The sequence below is a fragment of the Euleptes europaea genome, chromosome 1 (genome assembly GCF_029931775.1).
Source record: "Euleptes europaea isolate rEulEur1 chromosome 1, rEulEur1.hap1, whole genome shotgun sequence".
NCBI classification, from domain to species: Eukaryota; Metazoa; Chordata; class Lepidosauria; order Squamata; family Sphaerodactylidae; genus Euleptes; species Euleptes europaea.
The window spans coordinates 69,221,996-69,245,964 of NC_079312.1; the positions used below are offsets into that span (position 1 = coordinate 69,221,996).

Genomic DNA, 23,969 nt, shown 5'->3' on the forward strand with positions numbered 1-23,969 from the left:
ATGGTCATGAACAGGGTTAAATCAAATTCCAGTTTCATTGCGCTCCTTTACCCCACTGACATTTAAGTGTCTACTAGCACTCATTGTTTCTTTCTTGGATTGAGAAATAGGGTGAAAGTCCAGTGTATGCTGCCACTTCCGTAAAATTATATCTTGCCCTGAATTAAAAATAAATAATATTGTGTGATAATTATACTCAGACATTTTTATAATAGGCAGTTTTGTTATTGTTGTTGGTGGTAAAAGAACAAATATTCTAATTTGTGTATTTAAAATAAGTTCTGTATTTTTGGGTTTATTTATTTGATCGTCTGTGGTTTCAGGATCACACTAGAATACGATCTTACACATGAAAAGGCATATGGTGACAGGTCTCTTGTATTGATATAGTTGTATTCAAGATGAAGGTGTTCTAACTGTGAATCTTCATAATCATGTTCCTCTTCACTCTTATCATCATCATCATCTTCTTCTTCATGGTCCTCATGATTATGCCTAGTTTTACAGATGCGCTCTGGTGGAACTGACCTGTAAAACCATAAAGGAAGCAATTAAGTAGAAATACTATGTGTATCCTTTCAATAATAAATTTCCTCTGTCCCTGCAGCTCATTAAAGCAGCAACTGTTTTAGAAAGTGCAGAAACATTGTTTTTCAAGAAATTTTATATTTAATTCAAGGAATTAAACATATATATTTAAATATATATCACATAAACCAAGGAAAGAAACATCAGGCTTGTGAGATTTAAAAACAAAAAATCAGTGGCCTGGAATCTGCCAGCTGGAGCCAGTGCATTATGGCAGGCCCAGTCACAAAGTGGATGCTCATAAGGAAGTCCCACTTAATTCAATTCAGCTTAAAGCCTATGTGAATAAAATTAAACATTCTCAGACACCTGTCTCATGACTATGTTTACCTTAGCTCAAGACAGGTTAAAAAGAAAAACTCTAATAATGAACAGAATGGTCTGTAATTTAACCCTTTGATAACAGGATTGGTAAAAACAGAGATAAGTTTGAGAATAAAACAAGCAGGGACCTGCATGGACGTGAGGTAGTATCTCACTGTCCCACCCCCACTATTTCCTCTTTCCCTTTCATGAAAGCCCTCATAACTCTTCCCTTTTTCTGCTTCCTTCTCTCCTTCCGACTCAACAGCCAATCTGTTATCTGCCCCCAGTCTTTAGCTTTCCCTCCTTCCCTTCCTTGTTAGGCTCTACCCGGAAAAACTATGGTTGAGTTGTGCAGTGCCAGATGTTAGGTTGGGCCCAGTTGCATGTTGTCAGCCGTGGGGCCCAGTTGCACAATGGGGAACCTGCAAGCATTTGTGAGAGGTTACTTCATTTCCACCTGCACTTCCTTCCATTTCTTCTGCTGGCACCCCTCATATCATCTCACCTTTTCATGCTTCCCACTCACCAACCAACTTCTTTTATCTAACCCTAGTCTTGAGCTTTATTTACTTCATTTATACCCTACCTTTCTACACATTGTGAATCCAAAGCAGCTCATATCACTCTCCTCTCCTCAATTTTAACTTCACAACAACCTGGTGAGCTAAGTTAGACTGAGATTGTGTGACTGGCCCAAAATTGCCTGTGAGCTTCCATGGTAGAGTGGGTCTCCCAGATCCTAGTCTGACACTTTTAACCACTGCACCACAGCTGCTGCTTCTGTCATTTTGGAGGGTTTTTTTTTTTAAAAAAAAACAGTGGTGTTTTTTTTTAAGATTTCAGATTTTTCTGCCAACCTGGGGGTTTTTTGAGGCAGTTTTGTTGAAAGATCTGTCTTGTCTGTCCACGGCCCCAGTCTCTGGATTTAAGTAGTCACAGATGGGGTTGTGTTGACCATTAGATATATTGATAAAAGAATTATGACACTTTCCATATATTTTTAGTCTCTTACAGCCCATTCCTGAGCTGAGCAGCTGAAACTCCTTAGGAGGCCAGGACGGGCCTGTGCCAGCGTCTGGGCCACTTCTAGTGGTGCAACTGGCATGGATGCCAGTGTTGGGATGCGGTTGCCAGCCTCCCGGCCCTGGGAGTGTTCCTGTGCTGGGCCGGGGAGGAGCAGCCGCCTTTAGGCGGTCTCCTAAGCCCTTTCTTGTCAGGAACACCCCTTTTGCCCTTACCTGGAGATACGCCACCTTTTTAGGTGGTGTATCCCCGTGCAATCCAATGGAGTGGTCCCTTGGGTTTTACAGGTAAGGGCAAATGTTTGGCTTGATGGGGGAGCGAATCCTCCTTTGGAAGGCAGTACGGCTGCACTGCTTCCTGCCACCAGCGCAGCCCCTTCCCTCAGAAATGGGCTGTAATTCTTGTCAATAAAGTTGCCTTTTTCAAAGCCATAAGGAAAAACTATAATTAATAAAGACAGAATTTGACCCCACACACGCAGCTCAAATTCAATAATCTTCTCAATTAAGTTCTTAAAGATGCAATTGCCTAGTTGCCCCAGCAGGGGAGAAGAATGGCTTTGAACCCATTACTGCATGAGAATCTCCTGAAAATTATCATGACTGAACCACTAGTCCATGGCAGTAAGTCAGAAGAGCTCTTTGAGAAGGCAGCGTGGGGAGATGGGCCAGAGTTGCAAGTTCCATTCCCAAAATAGCATACTGCCCAACAAATGTAATTTCTCAGCATTCCTCTTTCACTTCTGATAGATTTGTCTTAGAAGATTACAGTTGCTAATCGCTGATCTATAGAAATAGCTTTATGTGAGTTAACTCTTGTACTAATTTGTCAAAAAAAATTATACAGGCCAAATTGTTATCTGGTCATTTTTTAAAAGAAGGAATAATGTTTGTTTATGTTGTTGTTTTACATGAGATACAGGACTTATGAACCCATCCATTTTGATAAAACATGTTTGTTTTAATTTTACTTTTGATAAAAGCCTGTTAACTTGTTGTGGTGACCCCCTAGGGTTTTCACGACAGGAGACTAACAGGGATGGTTTGCCATTGCCTTCCTCTGCATGGCGACCCTGGCCTTCGTTGGTGGTCTCTCATCCAAATACTAACCAGGGCCAACTTTGCTTAGCTTCCAAGGCCTGATGAGATCGTGCTTTATGAAGTTCTTAGTTGCTGTATGTATGGTTTTGTGCTGCTGAAAATATAATTTTCCACCAAACATTTGTAAGTGGATGGATAAATTATCTCTGTTGGCAACCATTGTTGGCTGTGTTTCACAAATGAGGGCCATTATAAACCTTAACCAAATCTGTCATTCTTTTATAGAATATTTTTTTTCGGAGTAACATATCCAACTCCCACATATTCTCTCTACCTAAGGAATTGTGGGGAGTAAGTCACTTCCATTTTTACAGCTGGCATTCCACTAACTCAGCACTTTTGAGCTAACTGCTCAGGGGCTATCCAGCCATACTCAGGAACCGGATTTAGCTGTTCGCCGATTAGAGTTCTATAACCTAGTATACAGTAAAGTAGATATCTTCACTGATTTTTTTGAGAGGACATGAATGATCTCATTGATTTTACAGCATCAGATAAATTAACAGGTCTTCAGTGGACTTAGAATGCTGCAACTCTTCTTAGGATGGGACTGTTAAAGTACAGCTAAAGGAATGAATTAGAATTTAATAAACTAGAATCTAGTCTTCATGGAAATGTGAAGAAGAAAGGCAATAATATATTTAGTATGTGTCAACAACTAAATGAATACATATTTAGTAAGTATTAATTACCTTATTTTGTTGTTGTTGAGTCTTAGAAAACTTAATGACCTCATTTCTGCAATTCCAAGTGGCACAGACTTTAGCTGGTTGTGATCTAAGAAGAACTCCCTTAGAGAATGATAAGCCCCGTAGAATGATACAGGATCAATACCATAATCATCAAGTTTGTTAAATGAAAGATACAGATATTCCAGCCCTGGCTTCATGTGTCCAAATACAAACCCAGGAATTCTGTCAATTTGGTTCCCGATGAGTATAAGATGCAGGAGTGACTTTGGCAGATAGGATGGAACATGATATATTTTATTATAAGAGAGATCAATCGATTCCAAGTTCCTAAAATGAAGAAAACAAAAAGGTACACATAAATAAGAGCACAAGGTGTCATGGCTTCTAACTTGATCCTGAAGTGGGAAAGGACAGCATCTCTTGAACAGCGGGGCATACAGTGAGGTGCTTAGCTAGCTGCTACTCTTCACATTTGCTGGACAGTTGAATGCTGCACCATGTTTTCAAGCCATAAAAGATAGTAGGGTGCTCAGGAATTACTAGCCCGGTGGACCCCAGTGGAGTTCTGCACAGTCTCCAAAATGTGGTTCTATATAACATGATGCTGCTTTCTGGAAGTGGGACTAAGGGCTGTTTCTTAAACTACGTTATAATGGTTCGTAAAGCCTAGCAGGAAGAAAACGGGATTCATCTTGGGGGCATATTCTGTCCTACTTGCCATATCCTGGTGATTGGGCACATGAACATTCATAGCTGAAGTAGTGGGTACTCTGGACTAATGTAATACAAAAACAGGACAGCAGAAAGAAAAGCATCAACATACCATTTGTCCTTAATAAACATGTTAGCTTTCCAAAAAACAACTTCACATTAACAAAAGCTTTTTCCTGCCACCTACTCTTTTCCCATAGCTACTGCCCAAACACTTTTGCGTAACTGTCTTGGGAGAGTGGGCTGACCGCAATGAAGTGTGCGTTGCACTTAGAGACAGATGCTTCAGGAAAATACAGGGAAAAGAATAAGAATCCTCTCCATATTAATTGGGTCAGCTGTCATCTCTGGTTTTTCCCCATTTCTGTCAGTATAGAACCCCTTTGTAAAATTCATCATTTTATGTAGTTGTGATCATCTTACTTTTTACTGCACTAGCAAAGGTGTATCATTTTCCAAAATATGAAATACTTACCCATTAGAAATCCCAAAAAAGGAACCAAGATTATTGATTACTATTGCATATACTATAACGATCCCATCAGCCTTAATTATGATTTTAATTCAAGCCAATATTGCTATAAAAATAAAACCGTATGATATTTGACACTTACTCATGATTGATCCACGCCAAAGGTGCTATTCTGCTTTCTTCTAATTTGTTGTGCCTTAAATCAATTATGTTTAGATTTTTTGTGCGGTTAAAGCAAATTTCTGTAATTTCTTCAATTTGGTTATTATCCAGATAAAGTTCCTATTTAAACATATGGGTGAAGAAGAAGATATGGGGGGAAATTCAATACATTAATCTTCAATTATTTTAATGTATTCTCTGTTATTATTCTGCTTTGTACATTACCTAGAAGAGGGGGAAAGTTCTTCCATGCATAGTTGCTTAAGATTCAGGTATTCCAAATGTATGGGGGAGGGGGAGACAAGTTTCCCCTTCATAAGTTATGCCAAAAGTGGGGAAAGTGGAAATATTACTTACTTGCAGATCTAGTTACCTTTAATTGGAAAGTTCCTGCAGTTACCCTTTGGCTTAGCCATAGAAAACTGTGACTCTGCTCCCTACAATATTGGCTGCTTCTGATCAATAAGTGTACTTAGGATAAAGGCTTAAGTGTTATATGAGAAATAAAAAAAGAAATCTTACCTCAATGGAATGGGGAAGGCCCTGTGGAATAGTCCTATATTTGTTCCGCCCAAGGCGCAAGTAAGACAAGCTTTTCAAAGGTTGAAAAGCTAAAGGACTGACATTTGCTTCACTAAGTTTGTTTCCTTCCAATTCCAGTGTCACCAAGCTTTTTAAATCTTTAGAAAATGAAAGAATCAAAGAAACAATTCAGTGAGTTTGAGATACACTTTATCATCTTCACCCGTGATTAGATTGAGAAAGATTGACTTGTATGACCCACTACTTTATTTACTAGTCCAGCGTGGTATAGTGGTTAAGGTGTCAGACTAGGACCTGGGAAACCCAGGTTCAAATCCCCACTTGCACCATGGAACGCCGGCATTAGTGGCCCCAGTGCCAGCATGGAGGCCCGGACGCTGCCCTGGAACGCCAGCGGGCCCTTCCGCCAGCATCCTATCGGTGTAAAGGCCCGTGCCGGCATTTCAGGGGGCGTCCCAGGAGGTGTTCCTGGGGCATTCTGGGGGGAGGAGCTGTCCCCTTTCAGCCCCAGATGCGGTGCCAAGAATGGCATTGCTGAGCCTGCTTTTTGGCAGCCCCGCTATTCTCTTTGGGGCAAAAAGCCACAAAAAGGCATTTAAAATGTTTTTGGCATGCGGGGAACTGCTTAGGAAATGCCGCAGCAGTGCCTCCTCCCCGCCATCCCCGCAGGCTGTCAGCTCAGGAATGGGCTGTTAGTTTCCTACAAGAAAGATGCCCAGTACTTGAGACAGAGCAGCAAGCTACTGCACCCTAAATATTGTCGAAGGCATTACTTTAGCATGTGTCTTAATTTTAGCCATTTACAAAATTGGGGAAAAATTGAAATTAGAAAACAAATTTTGTAGTAAACCAAACAATGTGTATTATTTGGACATGAACTAACGGTCTGATATATTGACTGTCTGACTACCAATATATTTGGATGTCAAGTTAAGATGTATAATATTGAAAACACTGAACTGCTTAATAATTTACTATAATCAAACAGAGCCCTCCATCTGTAAGACCTGAGCAAGGCTGTTAACAATAGGATGTTTTAGAGGCCAATAATTCATAGGGTTGCCATAAGTCAGAAGCAACATGACAGCACTTAACACACACTTCATCAAACACATTCTATCAAATTAATTACTGCCAAAATTATTAATGTTTAAACAATAAATATGTCCGTAAAATATATTGCCTACGGCTATAGTTTACATAGGAATTATCTAATACTTTAGATTCTTACATAAACATTTTGCCTTATATAAATTTGCCTTACATAAAAAACAAATTTTGACTGCATAAACCTTGTCTTGAAAAAGTATTGTCAGTGATCCCTAAAATGTCCTAATTTTTTCATTAGAAGAATGGGGGGGGGGGGTGTCTCGGAAAGAAACAGAAAAACAAAGTTTCCCCCCTGAATGTTTCTAGTTTTTCTTCCAGGCCTTAACATCAGTTGTTTACATTATATATAAATTCATATTTATGTAATACCTTGAAAACTGTTTTCATCTATTGCATGTAGTTGGTTTTCGTTTATTTTAAGTTCTTCTAACGTTGATGGTAAACCAGGTGGAATGTGTACTAGTGCATTTTCATCCAGATATAAACGTTTCAAATTCTTTAAAATCTAGATCAGAGGAAAATACTCAGTTTTGAAACATGAAAAGACATATAGTCTGCCTGTAACTTCATTTAGAATTCAGCTCTTAATATATTTGTTCCATCAAATTTGTTTCATGTGGGTATCTGCTTGATGAAAACCATGTATTGTACATCAGAGAAACCTGTGAACAATGTACTCAGCAGAGGATATATATGTAATGTTCCAGGCATGTTCATTTAAATAAGAAAAATGCCATTAAGTGCAGCAATAAGATCTAATAAGAGACAGATCAGGGAAATGTGAAACTGAGCATTTCTATCCAAAATAAAAAATCTTGCATACTTTTTATTATGGTGCAATGTATCAAAAACTGTTGCCACTAAATAATAAAATTAGTATTGGAGAAATGTAGATTCTGCTTTCATGTAAATCACTGTCCTCAGCAGGTGTACTTGGAATCCTACTCAAGTCTATTCAGTGGTGCTTACTCCCAGGAATGTGTTCTTAGGACTACTCTTAGCCAAGATAACTGACTGGCTATTTCACTTGACGTGAACCCAATCCTGAGAAACCTTTGCCCAAGTCCTATTGAAATCAATAGGATGTAAATAATTAGGATTAAGCCAGATTGATGAAAAGGAGTACTATTTTTCATGCATACATATCAGGAAAATCACCCTTCATCTCCACTTCAGTTATGTTTGTTGCTGACACTCAAAACTAGATTTCATGACATCATTCTGTAGCTAAATCGCATTTCTTGTGAAAGGTGACCAGCTTGGGGAGGGGGGGTGACACAAAACACTAAATTGTAATGCTGTGAATTGTAAACAAACAGAATTAAAAGGTACGGTGCATGGTTTTTTCACAGAACATTTTGAGCCCCTCAAACCTTTTGCTTCCAAAAATTTTGACAATCAATATGAAGTGTAAGTTGCTTTGTCCCTCCCACTGGGGAGAAAAATGGGATAGAAATATCTGAATACATAGTCTATGCACTGTCAAAAGAGGAGAAGCTATAGGGGGATTTCAGGGAAAGGAAAAAGGAAATAGTGTGGGAGAAGAAAGTGAGATGACCCCTCAAGTGATGCAGGTACCCTGCTCTTACTGCCTATATCTGAGAATGACATGCATTGTTCTACAAAACAACATGTTGTTAACAAGGGCCAGCTGGACTCAGTCATTAGAGAACAGTAGTTTATAAATATTTTTCAATAAACACACCAAATTTATATTACATTAACAGTCTGTAATCTCTGTTTATATATAAGCACTTTAAAGACACTTCTATTTCCACAGAACTAAATTGCAATAAATTAACTGAATTGCAATATATTAACAGTAAGATTGGTTCTCGTAGGTTATCCGGGCTGTGTAACCGTGGTCTTGGTATTTTCTTTCTGTTAATATGGAACCATTGTATCCTGAAGTGATCTGTTAATGTGCGAAATCCAAAGCTAATCTGCATGGCTATTGTTGACTGTAGTAGACTGTAGAACAGATCACTTCAGGATACAATGGTTCCATATTAACATACCACACCCTCATTAGCACATTATCTTGATACTTATAGGACAATGGTTAGCACATTACCTTTGTTACTTTTTGCAGGACAATGATTCAGCTCAAACCCAACCCCTTTCTGACTATATATTACTCTTCCTACACACTTGACACTGAGACACTGTCCTTTAGTGTTACTCCTCTGAAGATGCCGGCCACAGCTGCTGGCGAAACGCCAGGAAAGAAAATACCAAGACCACGGTTACACAGCCTGGATAACCTACGAGAACCAATGAACTCTGATCGTGAAAGCCTTCGACAATATTTTTAACAGTAAGATTCTCTGTAGTTCACTGTAGCTTGGGTATAGTTAATTTTCTTACTTTAAATGCTTGTGGACCTATTCCTGAAGAGCTGATATTGTTTTTACGGAGATCAATCCTTTCCAAATTAGGAATCCCGTTGAAAGCGTCATCTGGAATAGAAGTAATGGAATTCTCTAGGGACCCAAAATGAAAGATAAGTATTAGTAACAAGAATTTTAAGACATACATCCATTTGCTGACCGTTTTTCAGTTTAGTTAGAACATGTTTCTCTTTGGAAAATAGCCTGTGTTATTAAAAAAAAGAAAGGTAATGAAGATGTGACCTAATCCTTGGTGTGAACCTATCTATGTGAGTATATATATTTATTGCCTTAGCTTGAACCAGCAAACAGAGAGAGGAATATGATACAACAGAGCACAGACTAGGAACAATTCTATCACAGGGACATTCTTTTCCTTCCCGTAATTCTCACAGTAGGAAAGGTATTGTCCAGTGTCAGATAATATGGAGAATATTTAAAATTGGTAAAAAGGAAATTAACATTTTCCTTACCTACAAATTCTATGCTTGTAAGCTGTGCATCCATGATTGGTGGTATTTGTGTAAGTTTGGCATTAATGCAGCTTGCTGTGTTGTCCAAGATAGAGCATCCAGTAGGCAGAGGAGGAATTTCAGCATAAGGCTCAGGAATTGGGAAACGAGGGGGCATTCTGAATACATCACCACGCAGAATGTCTTCCTCCACCTGGTCCTCATCCTCATTTTCATCATGTTCATTTTCCTTCTCTTCACTTTCTTCCTCTTTTTTGTTAAGTTCTTTTTCAATTCTTAGTTCCTCTTCTTCATATGCTCTTCGTTTTTCTTCCTCCATTTTCCTTTTTGACTCTTCATCCTTTTGATCATTTTCGTGTCCTTGTTTTATCCCCTCTCCCTGACTTTTTATTCTTTTTCTCTTCCTGTTCTCTTTTACAATATTTTTTTTCTTTTCAAGAAGTTGTCCCTCCTTTTTAAACAGAACATCCCTTTCATCTGGGGTATGTGCCTTTTGCATTGCTTTAACACTAAGATCATTGGGCTCTGGGGAATCACCAGAAAATTCTGATGCGTCACCAAGTGAAATACTGCTTAATACTGATTGAAGGGAGGTCATGGTGATGAAAGAGAAAAGTTGGCAGTAAAAAAGAGTGATAATATGATTGTTAGTAGCAAGCATCAACATTTTTTAAGATTATCATTCTGTAATAGAAAATATTAATAATATAAATTATTTAACATTTGCCATCTACTTTTTTTCAGTCTTCATCCAAGGAAGCATTGCAGTAGATAACTTTGAACTATCTAGTTGCTTATGATATAGGGACTCTAAATAAGATTTAAAAAAATAAAACCTAGCAATAAACGTACCCCTCACTGAATATTTTTGTTTGACATAACAAGGCTGGTTTTATTGATTTTATGGCTTAGTAGCCCAATAAAAGGATGCATGCCAGATGGTACTGTTTGAGGATAGTTCAATCAGGACTTGAAAAATCCTGGGTGGCAGGTCGCCATGGCACCTAGAAATTTCATTGTAGTGCCTAGTATTTTTAACAATTACAAACCCCTTCTCTATTAGCTTGGGGGCCCTCTCCCTAGCCCTTATCAGAGGAACTCAGCCAGCTTCAGAAATGTTCACCTGATCCTACCTAGCATGCTGAGGATAGAATAGAGCTTTCTGAAACTAGCTGAGACTCTTCTGTGATTTCCCCTGTATTTATTTATATGTATTTATACTGTTCAATCAATCAAATGTTATCTCGATACAATAGCAGCTCTGAATAAAATCAAAGTTAGGTTAAAATAATCAAAGTTAGGTAAAAATAAATGTATTTATACTAAGCCACTATTGTCGTAATATTAAAATAATTACAAGAAACTGAAAAGAGGTTAGGATTAAGCATTGTGGAAGCAATAATTAGAAAATGCAGTCATTAAACTGTGAAACATTGACATCTGAAAATTAATCTGGCTCTGAAATTTTGGAATTGGCACCCAAACCCATTGAAGGTCCATGTGAGATGTTGAGATGCATACAGCATAGCAGCTGCTGGGTGTAGGCAAAGAAATTAGTTGCTCTGCCACAGTTAGAATGGGCAAAGCATTAGCTGGGGGATGTGATTGTTAATTTCATCAGTGATGCCAACAGCTCCATAATAAACCCGTCTTCTAACCCAAAATGATAAAAAAATTATATTACAGCTGGGAAAATATTTTTGCTGACTGTAATGCATCTTTATTTTCCTCCTTTTGTTTAAAAGCAGCCAAAATGGCAGCTGATGTTAACATAATGTCTACTAGTGGCATTAGGTGGCACATAGAATCAGTGGCAACTGCAAGATTTAACTATCCATAGAAAAAGAAGGAAGTGGAGTAATGCATTAATAGCATGCAACCACATTTTTTTTATCTTTGTTTCTAGATGTTTTGTTGGTTAACTGAAAGACTGGAATACAAATCTGATTTTCTTCAGATCATATAAATCTAACTGCAAGAGTGGTCTATATTTTGTCGGTATGAAATAAGAATATTTAATTTCTATAAACAGGTTGCCAATCTGATATTTTGGGGCCACATTTGGTCAGCCCCCATGCCATTGTGTCTAAGAACAGGCTGGTCTGTTGCTAGATTTGTGGCTTAGCCAGGGTCACTGTACATGTGAGCTGATACTTGCCTATGAGTAAAGTATTTATGATGGCTCTGATTCCTATGATGGTGGGGACTCAAAATAAGTGCTACCACCATCATGTCAACTGAAAAACTGAGGATACTTGGTAGGGATACCAGTGTTCTCTCTCACACATATACCCCAATTCCATATGGGCCAACACTGCACAATTTTCATTTTCACTGTACTTCAACATATTCACATATTCAGAGGATTACTTGATTTACACTAAAATGTGTTCTATGTGCAAACATTGTGTTTTTACTATATAAAAATTAGTATACTGTACCAATATCTGTGCATACTGGGCAGCACTCTCCTTCAGGTATCTTGGTTCTGTGACATGTCAGAGGACGGCATAATGTTTCATCACACAACACCTTTCCTTTTGAGCAGAGGCATGTGACACAGGGTTTAGGAGACCATGCAGCCTTATCATACATAATAATCCCATTTGCAAAACAGCGTCCTTCCTTTCCTGGTAAGAAATCAAAACTGAGATTTAAAACACATGGGCAGCTTTTTGGTTTTGCAGACTATTAGCCTGATAACAAAACTCTGTGGAAGATTCTGTGTACACTTGAGCAAAGGTTTCTATCTTCTTGAGTGTCATGCACAATAGGAATATACTGATAGCAATAATCCAGTAAACGTGAATGGAGAAGCTCTTGTTTGTTTGGAATCATATAAATGTTGGTGCTCCAGTTCACATAAAGTTTGGACTTCATTTCATATAGAAATAGTTGGCAAACTTATATTTATGTGGTTGTTTCCTCCTATCTATTACCAACAGAATGGAAAGAAGTTACCAACAGAATGGAAAAAAGTTATATTTTAAGGTAGCATATGATTTCTCTGAAATCTGTTTTCATTTTTCTTAATTAGAATTGTTTTATTACACAATTTAAATCTCAGTCTTCACTCATTTAAATTATAAATTCCTCTAGATATTTATCAGTCGTTTACTCTGTCACACTTGCAGACTTATTTCAACTCCCAGTTCCTTTCAGCATCTGTTTCTTAGCAAGCTAGCTGTAATCTGTAATAGTGTGCCAAACTGGCGCATTTTAAGGATTAGCCAGGTAACTCCTTTCTCACCTAAAGAATGTAAAAGCTACCTGAGATCCATGGGACTTGGCCCAGTATGATACAAGACGTAGACAACCCCCACAATCCAAGCAGCCTCAAAACCTTATGGTAGAAAAATTGAATATAAATCATAACACTATTGTCCATATGGATCAGAAGCTGATTACAAATCATGGTATTGAGTCCTAGTAAACATTAAGCATGCTTAATAATAGTGCTGATGTATCATTTGTCGCATCTGAGGATGGGCTAGAAGGAAATTCATACTATGAATGAGAGAGGCGAGAGTGTAATCCCGCAATCAACTATCAATCAATGGTGATTAAAGAACAGGCATTATTATATCTCCACTAACCCCTGGAATAGAGATATTGGTATATGCTTGAACTGCATTTTTCTTCGCACCTAACGAACTACATGCAGGGACTCTAATGGGCCTTAAACTACTATTTTTGCAAATTGGAGAAAGGCTTCTTAAAGATTTTGCAGACATCAAAACAAGGGTTACTGAAGCAGAGACATCTCTCGTTAGCTCAGTGAACTATACTTGCTTATATTCTATTCATGCAATATATTTTCCCAAAATGAAAAATAATATAATTAAAAATATAAAAACACTTCCTTCATCTGATTAAATAGGTTCTGGCTAATGAAATATTATAACAAATGTGTGTCTTTAAGGTGTTATTTTGCTAAAATGTAAATCAAACATAAGAGCGGCCCTGCTGGATCAGACCAAGGCCCATCAAGTCCAGCAGTCTGTTCACACAGTGGCCAACCAGGTGCCTCTAGGAAGCCACAAACAAGACGACTGCAGCAGCACCATCCTGCCTGTGTTCCACAGCACCTAATACAGTAGGCATGTTCCTCTGATACTAGAGAGAAGATGCTATGAAAATACTTTCAGAAACGAAGATATAAGGACAAATATAATTTGGAGATATGATTAATGATCAGCTCCATTGCTCAACAGGTTGTCTTCCAAATCTGACTGTAACTTGCAAAGATTCTAAATGCTAGACTAGAAAAATACCTTGTGGTTGAAATCCTTGGCAGATACCTCAGTATATCCAACCTTTGGAAACATGGTGCAGATCCAACATTGGATTCCAACTAAAATGTGTTCGGTGGTTTAAGCTCAACCTTTGGGTAAAATTCCAGATTAAAAGAGGAGACTCAAGGGGAAAATGAGGAAACCACACATGACTTCAGTATGGTTGATGATCTCTGACAGGGATTTTAAAATACCTCATACAGAATACATGTCACATGTGGTGATATTTTCCTTTAATCTAAAAAAAATGCTTTGAAATGAATGGTTTTAGACAATGTGTATTAAATGGACCACAATAGCTCTTCCTGAAATTTCTAGTCAGCCTATTTTACCAACTCATTAAACCCCCTAAAGGCCATCACGGCCTGCCCAGCAGCCCACATACTGAAGGACCATCTCCTTCCAACAGTCTTCAGGGTGCCCATCTGCTGGCTGTTTTCCTACTTAGAGTGGCCCACCTGGCATCCACCATAGCCCGGGCCTTTTCAATCATGATTAGCTTTGTGATCATTTTGTTGCACTGTATGTTGATGCACTATGTAAAACATACGCAGTATTCTCTACAGCCTCAGTAATCCCCAAATCCACTGTACAATATTGTTCCATTGAAGTAATATATAGAACTGGCAGGTGAAAATGGAGTGACATGTTGATTACAGATTATTTCAAGAAGTAACTATAGACATACAACGAATTTTCTACAGTGAGGCCAATATGGTCCTTGTTTTGCTGGAAAATGTACCTTCATCTGTACATGATACATTCCAGTTTAAATTTACTTCCTGTTACTGTGGTTGGTGAAACACACACCTTTTTTTAATTATAAAAGTTTACATGCAACCATTCTAACAAGCATTACAGTTTGTTGCTACTACACAAACAAAATATAATTTTGATACATTAAAGAATTGGAAACTATCAGTAAATATCATTACTTTTGAATACCTTAGCATGCAAAGAGCTTTATTTAAAATTTCTGTCCAGGCTCCTTGACAATGTTCTGAGTAAGAAGGCATTACAGCTTTATGGAAGAGGAGTTAAGGCTATGACGATCATGACTGAGTTCTTAGGGCTACTTGAACTACAAAGTGAAGACAACATATTATTTTCATCAACTTACCACACTGGATCATAAATACAGGATCTTATCACACTGGATCTTGCATATTCAGCTACATTCTTGCTAATTAAATAAGTTACTTTTTGTTTGGGGTACATGAGTGCTGTTGTGCTTGGGTCATCACTGTACCTTAGCTCTGGGAATCATGAAGGCTGAATTTTTGCTAAATTTGACCTCTCTGTTTATGAAAATATAAAGTAATTTCTCTGCTTACCTGGTAAAACACTGTAACTGGATTCGTGTCCATCCAAGCCAATGAGAGAGTCAATTACTTCTGTAATTTCCCCATCAGTATTAATAAGAGGAATGCTTGGCACTGGAATTGTAGGGATTGGGGATTTGGCTTGTGGCTGCTTGTTTGGTCTCCTGTTTCTTAAGGAACCCCTTCTTAAGCCTCTGTAGTGCATTCTCCTTCTTCCTCTCCTAGGCATTTTATAACCATCATTCTGAGCGAGAATGATACACAGACAAGCAAACAGGAGGTAACAGAGTAGTGCCGTTTTTTGCATTTTCCACTTGTACGCCGTGTCCTACAGTGGAAGTGTAAGAAAAACAAGTCCTCTATATTCTCAAGAAAATGGAGAAACTACAAAGTTCTGCATTACCATTAACATGTTGTTTGAAGCTATCTGAATAGTAATTTACTAGTATTTGACGATCAACATAACAGCACAAACCATTGACAGCTTTCTACACTCATAAATGGACACTGGCATGCAATCAGATTAAAATAACCTTTTGCTTGGGCTACAGGTTCACTGCAAGAAAAAAAAGAGCTTTACAGCTCACACTACTTCAAGCCACTTTCTATGAGGAATATGGAGTAGTGGAAAAACCACCACTTGAAATAACATAATTCTGAATTCTGGTAATTATTAGGAAGTATTACAACAGTGAGTCTATCTGGTCACAAACTCTGCTCTTTTTACCACACATAGCCCTGAAGGTTGTGATAATGACATTGGCTTTCTTTCTTCCAAATTCTGCCATACCCCAGGTTGATTCTTTATAAATGTTCTCTCCTTTGGATGTTTATATCGCTGTCCTGTATTGTTCTCCTGACTTCCTCTCAATATTTATTTCAGATGCCTGGCTCATCTTCTTCATTTCTGACAACATTCCCATCTAGTTCCATGTGGATTTCAACATTTCATCTTTCTGACCCAAATGCTTCCAGCTGCCTTTTCCTAACTTCTTCTTCCAATCTTTGCCTTTGGAATGACTCTTCCATATAATGACTTGTCCACCACCACTATCTTTCCCTATGACCAGTATCTCCATTTTTCCTATGCCCTGGCTCTTGTTCTTTCCATGACCCATAGTAGATTGATTTCAGTGACTTTCTCAGAAGCAGTTTTAAATTTGCTTATTTAGATTCTCAGTTTCTATCTTCATCTCATCCCTGTTGTTAACTCTTGGCTTGCATTCCCCAGTGAACATTCATCTCTCTCATGCCCAGCTCTGAATCAGTCTAATATCTTCATTCATAATCTCATAATGTTGAATGCCTCTAGAAAACAGAAAAGTTGGTTGATCCTTGTCCATTCTAAATTTCTCATTCTTCTATTCCATCTGTCTGACTAAGCACACTAGTAAGCATCCTGATCCACATCATTCACAGAACTTCAGTTCCTCTTCTCCAACTTTAATGCCCTACCAAGGCCTTCTGCCTCCCCATCCTTACTCTCACTGAAGATTTTTTCCTTCTTCAGTGAAACAAATGTTGAAACTATCGGCTCTATTGCTTACACCTCTCTCCTACAATTTACCTCTTCTTCCAGTTCTACTCTTACATACCATTGAATATTTTGCTGCCCCGCCCCCAATCTCACTTGTCTTTTCTCTTGAGTTTCTTTACTCTTCTGTGTGTCCACTTGATCATATCCCCTCCTGAGTCCTGGCTGCCATCTCCTCAAAGCCATCCCATGACCCATTCTCCTTCTCTAACTATGTACCAGATTTTCCTTCTACACTTTGCCTCCAAACTCCTAGAGTATGCTTATTTCTGCTGCTTCAACTTACTTTCTTCCAGTCCTCTGTAAATTCCCAACAATCTCGCTTCTGTCCTTTTCTGTCTGTAGATACTGTGTGACTCCATCACAATTCCACAGCTTTCACTACCATCTGTAAGCTAATGACACCTACCTCTACCTCTCTATCTTAAATATTTCATATTTAGTTTGTCATGTAGTCATGTTGTTTCTACGTGTACATTCTGGAAATGTGGTGCTTTTTCTGACATCCTCATATTCTGATATCCTCTCACTTTGACTACTGCAACCTTCTCCTCTCTGGTCTTCCATTGTTGTACCTTGACTCCTTTACCTCCATCCAGTACTGCCACATAATTAAGCTCTCTCACGCTCTATATGAACCATTGTGATTGCAGTTACTATATACTTAAGGGTTACTTCTGGACCAGTATGGATGCTCAGGTAGTGTGTGTGTGTTTGTGTACTCTGGAGTGCCTTTTACCAGCTTCAGTTGGCTAACTAGCTGTGCTTGCTACTTAAGGATTAGTCATCCATGTCATGGTGTTTTCCAGATTAGATTCTGTATTGTATTTTTAAAGACAGTTTACAACACTGGCAATGAAGTGCAGTGCCCGGCTTTTGTGGCCCTTTCTTATATGCTCAGGGTAATGCCAATCACCACTTTGGGGTCAGGAAGGAATTTTCCTCCAGGCCAGATTGGCCCCAGGGCTCCTGGAGGGTTTTTGCTGTCCTCTGGGCATAGAGCAGGGATCACTGGAAGAATGGGGAGGGGGATAGCTATGAATTTCCTGCATTATGTAGGGGGTTGGACTATATGACCCTTGGGATTCCTTCCAGCTGTATGTTTCTATTATAATATTGGAAATATGTTGGTACTTTTGCCCACTGTCCATTCTAATGCCTTCCCATTAGCTAAGTCTTAGTCCTCTCAAGTCTCTTTTCAATGGCAATACTGGCATGTCCTGTTCCTATATAATTGATGGGGTTATTCTTACTGTTAGGGAGCACTAGGCAGGAGAGTGACCCTTAAAGAAAAAGGAAGAATGGGTGATCCTTAATGGGATTTGCTCACAGAAAAGCCCACAAGCTTCAAAGAACCAAATAGGAAGTTCATCAGACATCACATCATGATGTGCAAGGAAGCAATATTAAGGTTCCTATGGGCCTGGACCCAACAGCTTGAACTCACCGTCTGTCCCTGGATGATAGCTATAAAACAAATAATAATAATTCCTCGTGGTGGTGATGGGAAGTGCCATCAAAGCAAAGATTACTTATGGTGATCCCATAAAGCAAGAGACTAAAGAGATGGTTTGCGTTGCTTGCATCTGCGTAGCAACCCTGGTCTTCCTTGGTGGTCTCCCATCCAAGTACTAACCAGGGCCAACCCTGCTTAGCTTCCAAGATTGGGCTGGCCTGGTCAAGATTGGCCTGTCTAGGTCAGGGCAGCAATCATATGCTTTTAAGATAACAACAGTTGTTAAAATGATAGAAGAGAATAAAAACCAATTGAGTCTACTCGCAAAGGCTTACATGAAGGCTCAGCTGGCCTTCTTGAACAACCACATATTTACTGCGTGTCTGAATGTGAGCAGTTGGTGTTGGGGATAGGCTGATTCCCCTGGAGGAGGCTTTCTACATACACAGGATCATCACAGAAAAAGCTATGTAAGGATCCCAACTTGCAAGGCCTCAGAAAGGGAAGGGACACACAGCAGGGTACCAAACCTAAGGGGTCATGTAGGTACTTATGCTAGCAGATGGTCCTTGAGGTGATTGGCCCCAGACCATTTAAAGGTTGATGTCAGACTTTGAATTGGACCCAGAAACAAACAGAAAGCCAGTGCATCGGACACAATATTGAAATATGCCTGATCTGGCAGGCTTTGGTTAGTATTCTTTCTGCTGAATTTTGAACCAGTTGCACTTTCTGAACTTCAAAGGCAGCCCCACGTTGGTGCATTACAATAATTATTTCTGGCTTGACTGATATGGAGTTCAAGGAAACAAACATGGTTATTTAGTAGGTCAGATGTTACTTGCTGCCCCAGGAGAAGGGTGTGGGGAAAGCTGGAGGTGGCCAGACACATGTGAAGCATGGAATTTGCTTCTTCTAATACTACATTCAGCTAGGAATATCTTACCTTTCCCATATTGCCCAACTGTACTCCACGCATCAGTTACATTGGTAATATCTGTTGAAAGTGTCATATTTTCCCAGGTACAAAATATTTCACTGTCAATATTGGCCATTTTTTTATATTCTGTTTTACCAGCAAGGCAGTGGAAATGGTTACTTGCTAGTCTAATGATCCTTAATGCAAAGTTCTTTGAACTATTCTGTTTCCATAAATTACCCCATTCATTCTGTTATTAGATTCTACCAGTCTACTTAACAATCAAAAATAAATCAAGCTTCCTGTGTTTAGTGCTGAGTAAGTTTTAACAAAATACTAATTTTATTAATTATCACATGTTAATTATAATTTGCCCTGACCTGGATGGCCCAGGCTAGCCTAATCTCATCAGATCTCAGAAGCTAAGCAGGATCAGTCGTGACCAGTACTTGGATGGGAGACCACCAAGAAATACCAGGGTTGCTATGCAGAGGAAGACAATAGCAAACCTCATGTTAGTCTCTTGCCTTGAAAACCCTACTTGGTTGCCATAAGTTGGCTGCGACTTCTTAGCACTTTACACACAATTATAAGTTCACAATGATGACTTTATCTGCATGACATTTCTTAAAACATTGTGAGCATGCTATTGTTTTCTATAAAAATTAGTAACGAATGACTGACCATTGCATTTTCTCTTAGTGTAATTGTAATGTATGCTACATAAAACTTTCTGAAAATACTTTTAGAACTAGTGTCAGACATACATATACACACATATCGTATTTGCTAATCAACATAATTACAAATTATTAAGCACACTTTATTTGCAAATATTAAATATTACCATGCTGCAAACAGTAATTAAAAAAAAATGCATTTTTTTTACCTGGAAATCTAACCTAACAGTAGATTTTGCTTGTCATTTAATCTCCAGCAGCAAATGAAATAAATTCAGCTCCTATCTTTAAAATAAAGGAAGTCTCAACAGGGTTATGTTGAATCGTGTTAGATGATTCCTTAGTGAAGACTGAAATAGCTCCTTTCCGTGGGGACAAGGCACTGTTCCGTCCAGTATGCAGAGATTCAGCTAATACAGCTTTTCAGAATAGCGCATACTTTACTTAGAAAATGAAAAGCAGCACAATGCTTTTGGTCCTTAGGCTGACAAGGCGCAGCTGGAAGCTTTCTTTTAAAATATGCTTGCATAAGTAAAAGAAAGAGAGACTCGTTTCACCAAACAGAGAAGTTATTTGCAAGTAAATTAATCCTGGTTTTGCTATAAATTACAGTACAGGTTCCACATGTTTAATGTAAATTTACTGTTTGTGTATTGTTCACTAGAGACTATCTAAATGTCATATTTAAAAAAAAAAACCCTAAGGAATCCATGTGTGTGAACCATATGTGTGTGGACCTTTTTTATCCTTGCATATGATGTAAGTCTTCTGTTTTCAGCAAAAATCTATGCACTTTGAAAGCAAAATAAATGAAGCATTTCCAGTGTCTTTTTACATTAAGGAGTAACTGGGTCCTGAAACATGACACTAAAGCATAACTTTGTAAAACTATATCAGCTTGGTAACCAAAAAAGGAAAGTGTACACTAGTTTTCTTTCTACCAAATAGTGTGCAATCATTCATGTTTGGCTTATGTTTCCATAGACTGTCGCAGTTTGGTCATTCTTTGGCTCTAAGCTTCAGAAATGAGAAGTATAACTAACAGCATAAAGCATTTGATAAAGGAAACCCTTTTAAATGGTGGGTTCATAGTCTTTACATAATTACTAGGGGAAACACATAATTTTTCCAGATTACAGGTGCTTTGGTATGGGTCTGTTTTTTTTATGTGATCAGTTTTTGAGAGCTAGCAATTCTGACCTTACATTTACCTACAAGAATTTATTGTAGTTTGAACTGAGCAAGATTCAGCGCCTGGCAGTATCAAATGTCTCTGACTCTCCTCTGCTTTATGCAAATTAAAGTTGTGGGGCATGTTGTAAGCAGCATGGAGAAATTCCCTGGCCTATCTGTTACATAGTAGTTGTTTTTACCGTGGAGTGGGCCTGCAGGGGGAAGAATTTAAAGTGCCATTTGAGTGTCCATTATATATGGCCCATTTTTATGTTCTTTCATGTGATAAGTTTTTCATGCCATGAATATCATTGCTGTGTATCAAATTCTATGTATTCCATGTGTATACTGTCAAGCACGATGACTACCTATGTGACCTTCCATAAACAGTGCATATTTCAGGCATATATCCTGTTGTCATAAAAAATGCTATTTTGCTTCAGCCACGCCTTACTTACAGTGGCTTGCATAAATAATTTGAACAAAACAATGAAATCAGCAGGACCAGATTGGGCATTTACTTTGCTGGGGGAAATCCTGGTAGGCTGCTGCCCTTAGCCCACCCACCTGCACAGTGGGGCTGACGAGGAGGAGTATGGGTGCCACTGGCAGAAGGCAAAGCCAGGAGCCACTGTTCCCTATACTCCTCCTTACCTAGGCTGGTGAAGAGGAACATGGACACAGTGGTGCCTTGCTTTGCCTTATGCCAACAGCACCTGTATTCCTCCTTGCTGGCCTCAACATTTCTAAGATAAAGTGGAACACAGTGGTAGTGATACACAGGAGCAGTAGTGGCCAGCTTCACCTCATGTTAGCAGCAAGAAGTAGAAGAGTTGGTTTTTATATGCCGACTTTCTCTACCACTTAAGGAAGAATCAAACCTGCTTATAATCACCTTTCCTTCCCCTCCCCACAAGGGACACCCTGTGAGGTACGTGAGGCTGAGAGAGTTCGGAGAGAGCTGTGACAAGCCCAAGGTCACCCAGCTGGCTTCATGTGTAGGAGTGGGGAAACCAGTCGGTTCACCAGATTAGCATCCGTTGCTTATGTGAAAGAGTGGGGAATCAAACCCAGTTCTACAGATGAGAGTCCACCACTCCAAAACCACTACACAGCACTGGCTCTTCCATGTTCTTCCTTGCCAGCACCAACCCTCCAAAACCAGCAAAGAGGAGCACAGGCACAGTGGCGCTCCCTTACTGCCTCACCACGCCCATCCCAGAGGTGCCCTATGCTGGAGCAGTGCAGCTGGTGAGGAGGAGCATAGGCTGAGCAGCGCCTGGCTTCACCTTGCATACTCCTGTTCGCTGACTCCACCATGCCCATGCTGGCAAGCAGGAGCACAGGCATAACAGGCTTCACCTTGTGCCAGCTGAGGTATAGTGTTCCTGGCAAAGGGAAGCATGACAATACCCACCTTTGTCCTCCTGCCTCGGGCCAGGTATGGCTGACAAGGAGGAGCACAATGATACCTCTTTTCTCTCCAGCTATCTGCCCCTCCCTTAGGTGGGGGTGGTTGCAGCAGAAGGGGGCATGGCCTATTTTCCCATTTTGCCCCTGAAAACCAGATCACAATTGTATTTATCTATATTTTAGATTTATATCCTACCCTTCTTCAGTGGGGCTCAAGGTGGGTCACAACAAGTCAATACATTTTAAAACAGAAACAGTTAAAATACCTTAAAATCCATAAAATACAACTAATAAGAAGGCACCCTGAGCTCCCAGCAGAGCTGACTTCTGAGAATAAATGACAATCCACAAAGGTAGTGAGGAGAGGGACCGAGGAGAGCATATAGAAGGGGGGGGCTCTGCCTGGTGACTGGTGGATGTAATAGAGCAGCCAAAAGTCCTCAACCATGTGCCTAACAGGACATCTCCGTCTTGCAGGCCCTGCAGAACTGGGCCAGATCCCACAGGGCCTTGGTCTCCTCAGACAGAGAGTTCCGCCAGGCAAGGGCCATGGCAGAAATGCCCTTACCCTTGTCAAGCACAATAGAACTGCTCTCAGGCCAGGGACTTCAAGTAGGTTTTGAGAACTAGAGCAAAGTATCCCTGGGGGCCATAGCGGGAGAGGTGGTCCTGCACATATGAGGGTCCCAGACCGTTAAGACTTTAAAGGTTAAAACCAGCATCTTGAACCTGATCCGGAAGCGTATGAGCTACCAATGTACCTGGCTGAGAATAGGTTGAACAGAAACTTTCCAAGGGGTTCTTGTTAGGACCCTCACAGCTGCATTCTGTACCAATTGAAGCTTCCCGAGGAGTCTCAGGGGCAGCCCTACATAGAGCAAGTTTACAGTAATCCAGCCAATTGCTGAACACTACAAAGATGATAAAAAAAAACCATCCTGGTAACAGTTGAGACTTGCTGTTCAATGGTCAATGACACATCCAGGACAATACCCAGACTCCTGACAGACAGTGTTGGTCTAATTGTATCCTGTCAAGAGCTGGTAACTGTAGCTCCCGTCCTAGTCTGGTCCAGCTTAGCCACAGGCCCTCCATCTTAGATGCCAGCTCAGTCTCAACCACTTTACCACTGCCTCCATGCAACTAGTCTGGTATTTTGCTGCCGATCCCAACTGGTCGCCCATCAACAGGTAGAGCTGGGTGTCATCCACATATTGGTGACAACCCAGCCCAAACCTCCTGACTAACTCTGCTCTGGTTAGACCTCACGTAGAGAATTGTGTCTAGTTTTGGGCACTGCAATTTAAGAAGGATGTAAAGCTGGAACATGTCCAGAGGAGAGCAACAAAGATGGTGAGGGGTCTGGAGACCAACTCCTTTGAGGAAAGGTTGAAGGAGCTGGGTATGTTTAGCCTGAAGGGAAGAGTGAGAGGGGATATGATAACTATCATCAAGTACTTGAAGGTCTGTCATATAAAGGATGGTACCAAGTTTTTTTTCTGTTGCCCTGGAAGGTCAGACAAGAACCATCTGGTTGAAATTAAATCAAAAGAGTTTCCATCTAGACATTAGGAAGAATTTTCTAACCGAGCAGTTCCTCAGTGGAA

At 39.6% G+C, this 23,969-nt stretch overlaps 2 protein-coding genes across 2 annotated transcripts in view; one reads left to right on the forward strand and one right to left on the reverse strand.

Annotated features, from left to right (window-relative positions):
* The window catches only part of CENPP (centromere protein P), a 191,992-nt gene that overhangs the window by 123,870 nt on the left and 44,153 nt on the right, over window positions 1–23,969 (forward strand). The gene's annotated exons all lie outside the window — the stretch shown is intronic.
* Window positions 284–20,181, reverse strand: ECM2 (extracellular matrix protein 2). The gene is made up of 10 exons (XM_056851075.1): window positions 19,986–20,181; window positions 15,200–15,515; window positions 12,012–12,200; window positions 9,571–10,149; window positions 9,075–9,190; window positions 7,077–7,212; window positions 5,577–5,734; window positions 5,035–5,174; window positions 3,710–4,036; window positions 284–528 (listed from the first exon to the last, which is right to left on the reverse strand). Exons 2-10 carry the CDS (start codon window positions 15,492–15,494, stop codon window positions 300–302), a joined length of 2,169 nt encoding a protein of 722 aa, XP_056707053.1. The 5' UTR covers window positions 15,495–15,515; window positions 19,986–20,181; the 3' UTR covers window positions 284–299.

What these genes read in the sequence shown, in the direction of transcription:
- ECM2 (XM_056851075.1), bottom strand. Translation starts at nt 15,494, where the DNA reads ATGCAAAAAACGGCACTACTCTGTTACCTCCTGTTTGCTTGTCTGTGT. An exon ending in CCCAGTATGCACAGATATTG is followed by an intron (nt 10,150 to 12,011) that starts GTACAGTATACT and finishes CCCTTCAATCAG; the next exon opens with TATTAAGCAGTATTTCACTT. An exon ending in TAGGTCCACAAGCATTTAAA is followed by an intron (nt 7,213 to 9,074) that starts GTAAGAAAATTA and finishes CCTCTGATCTAG; the next exon opens with ATTTTAAAGAATTTGAAACG.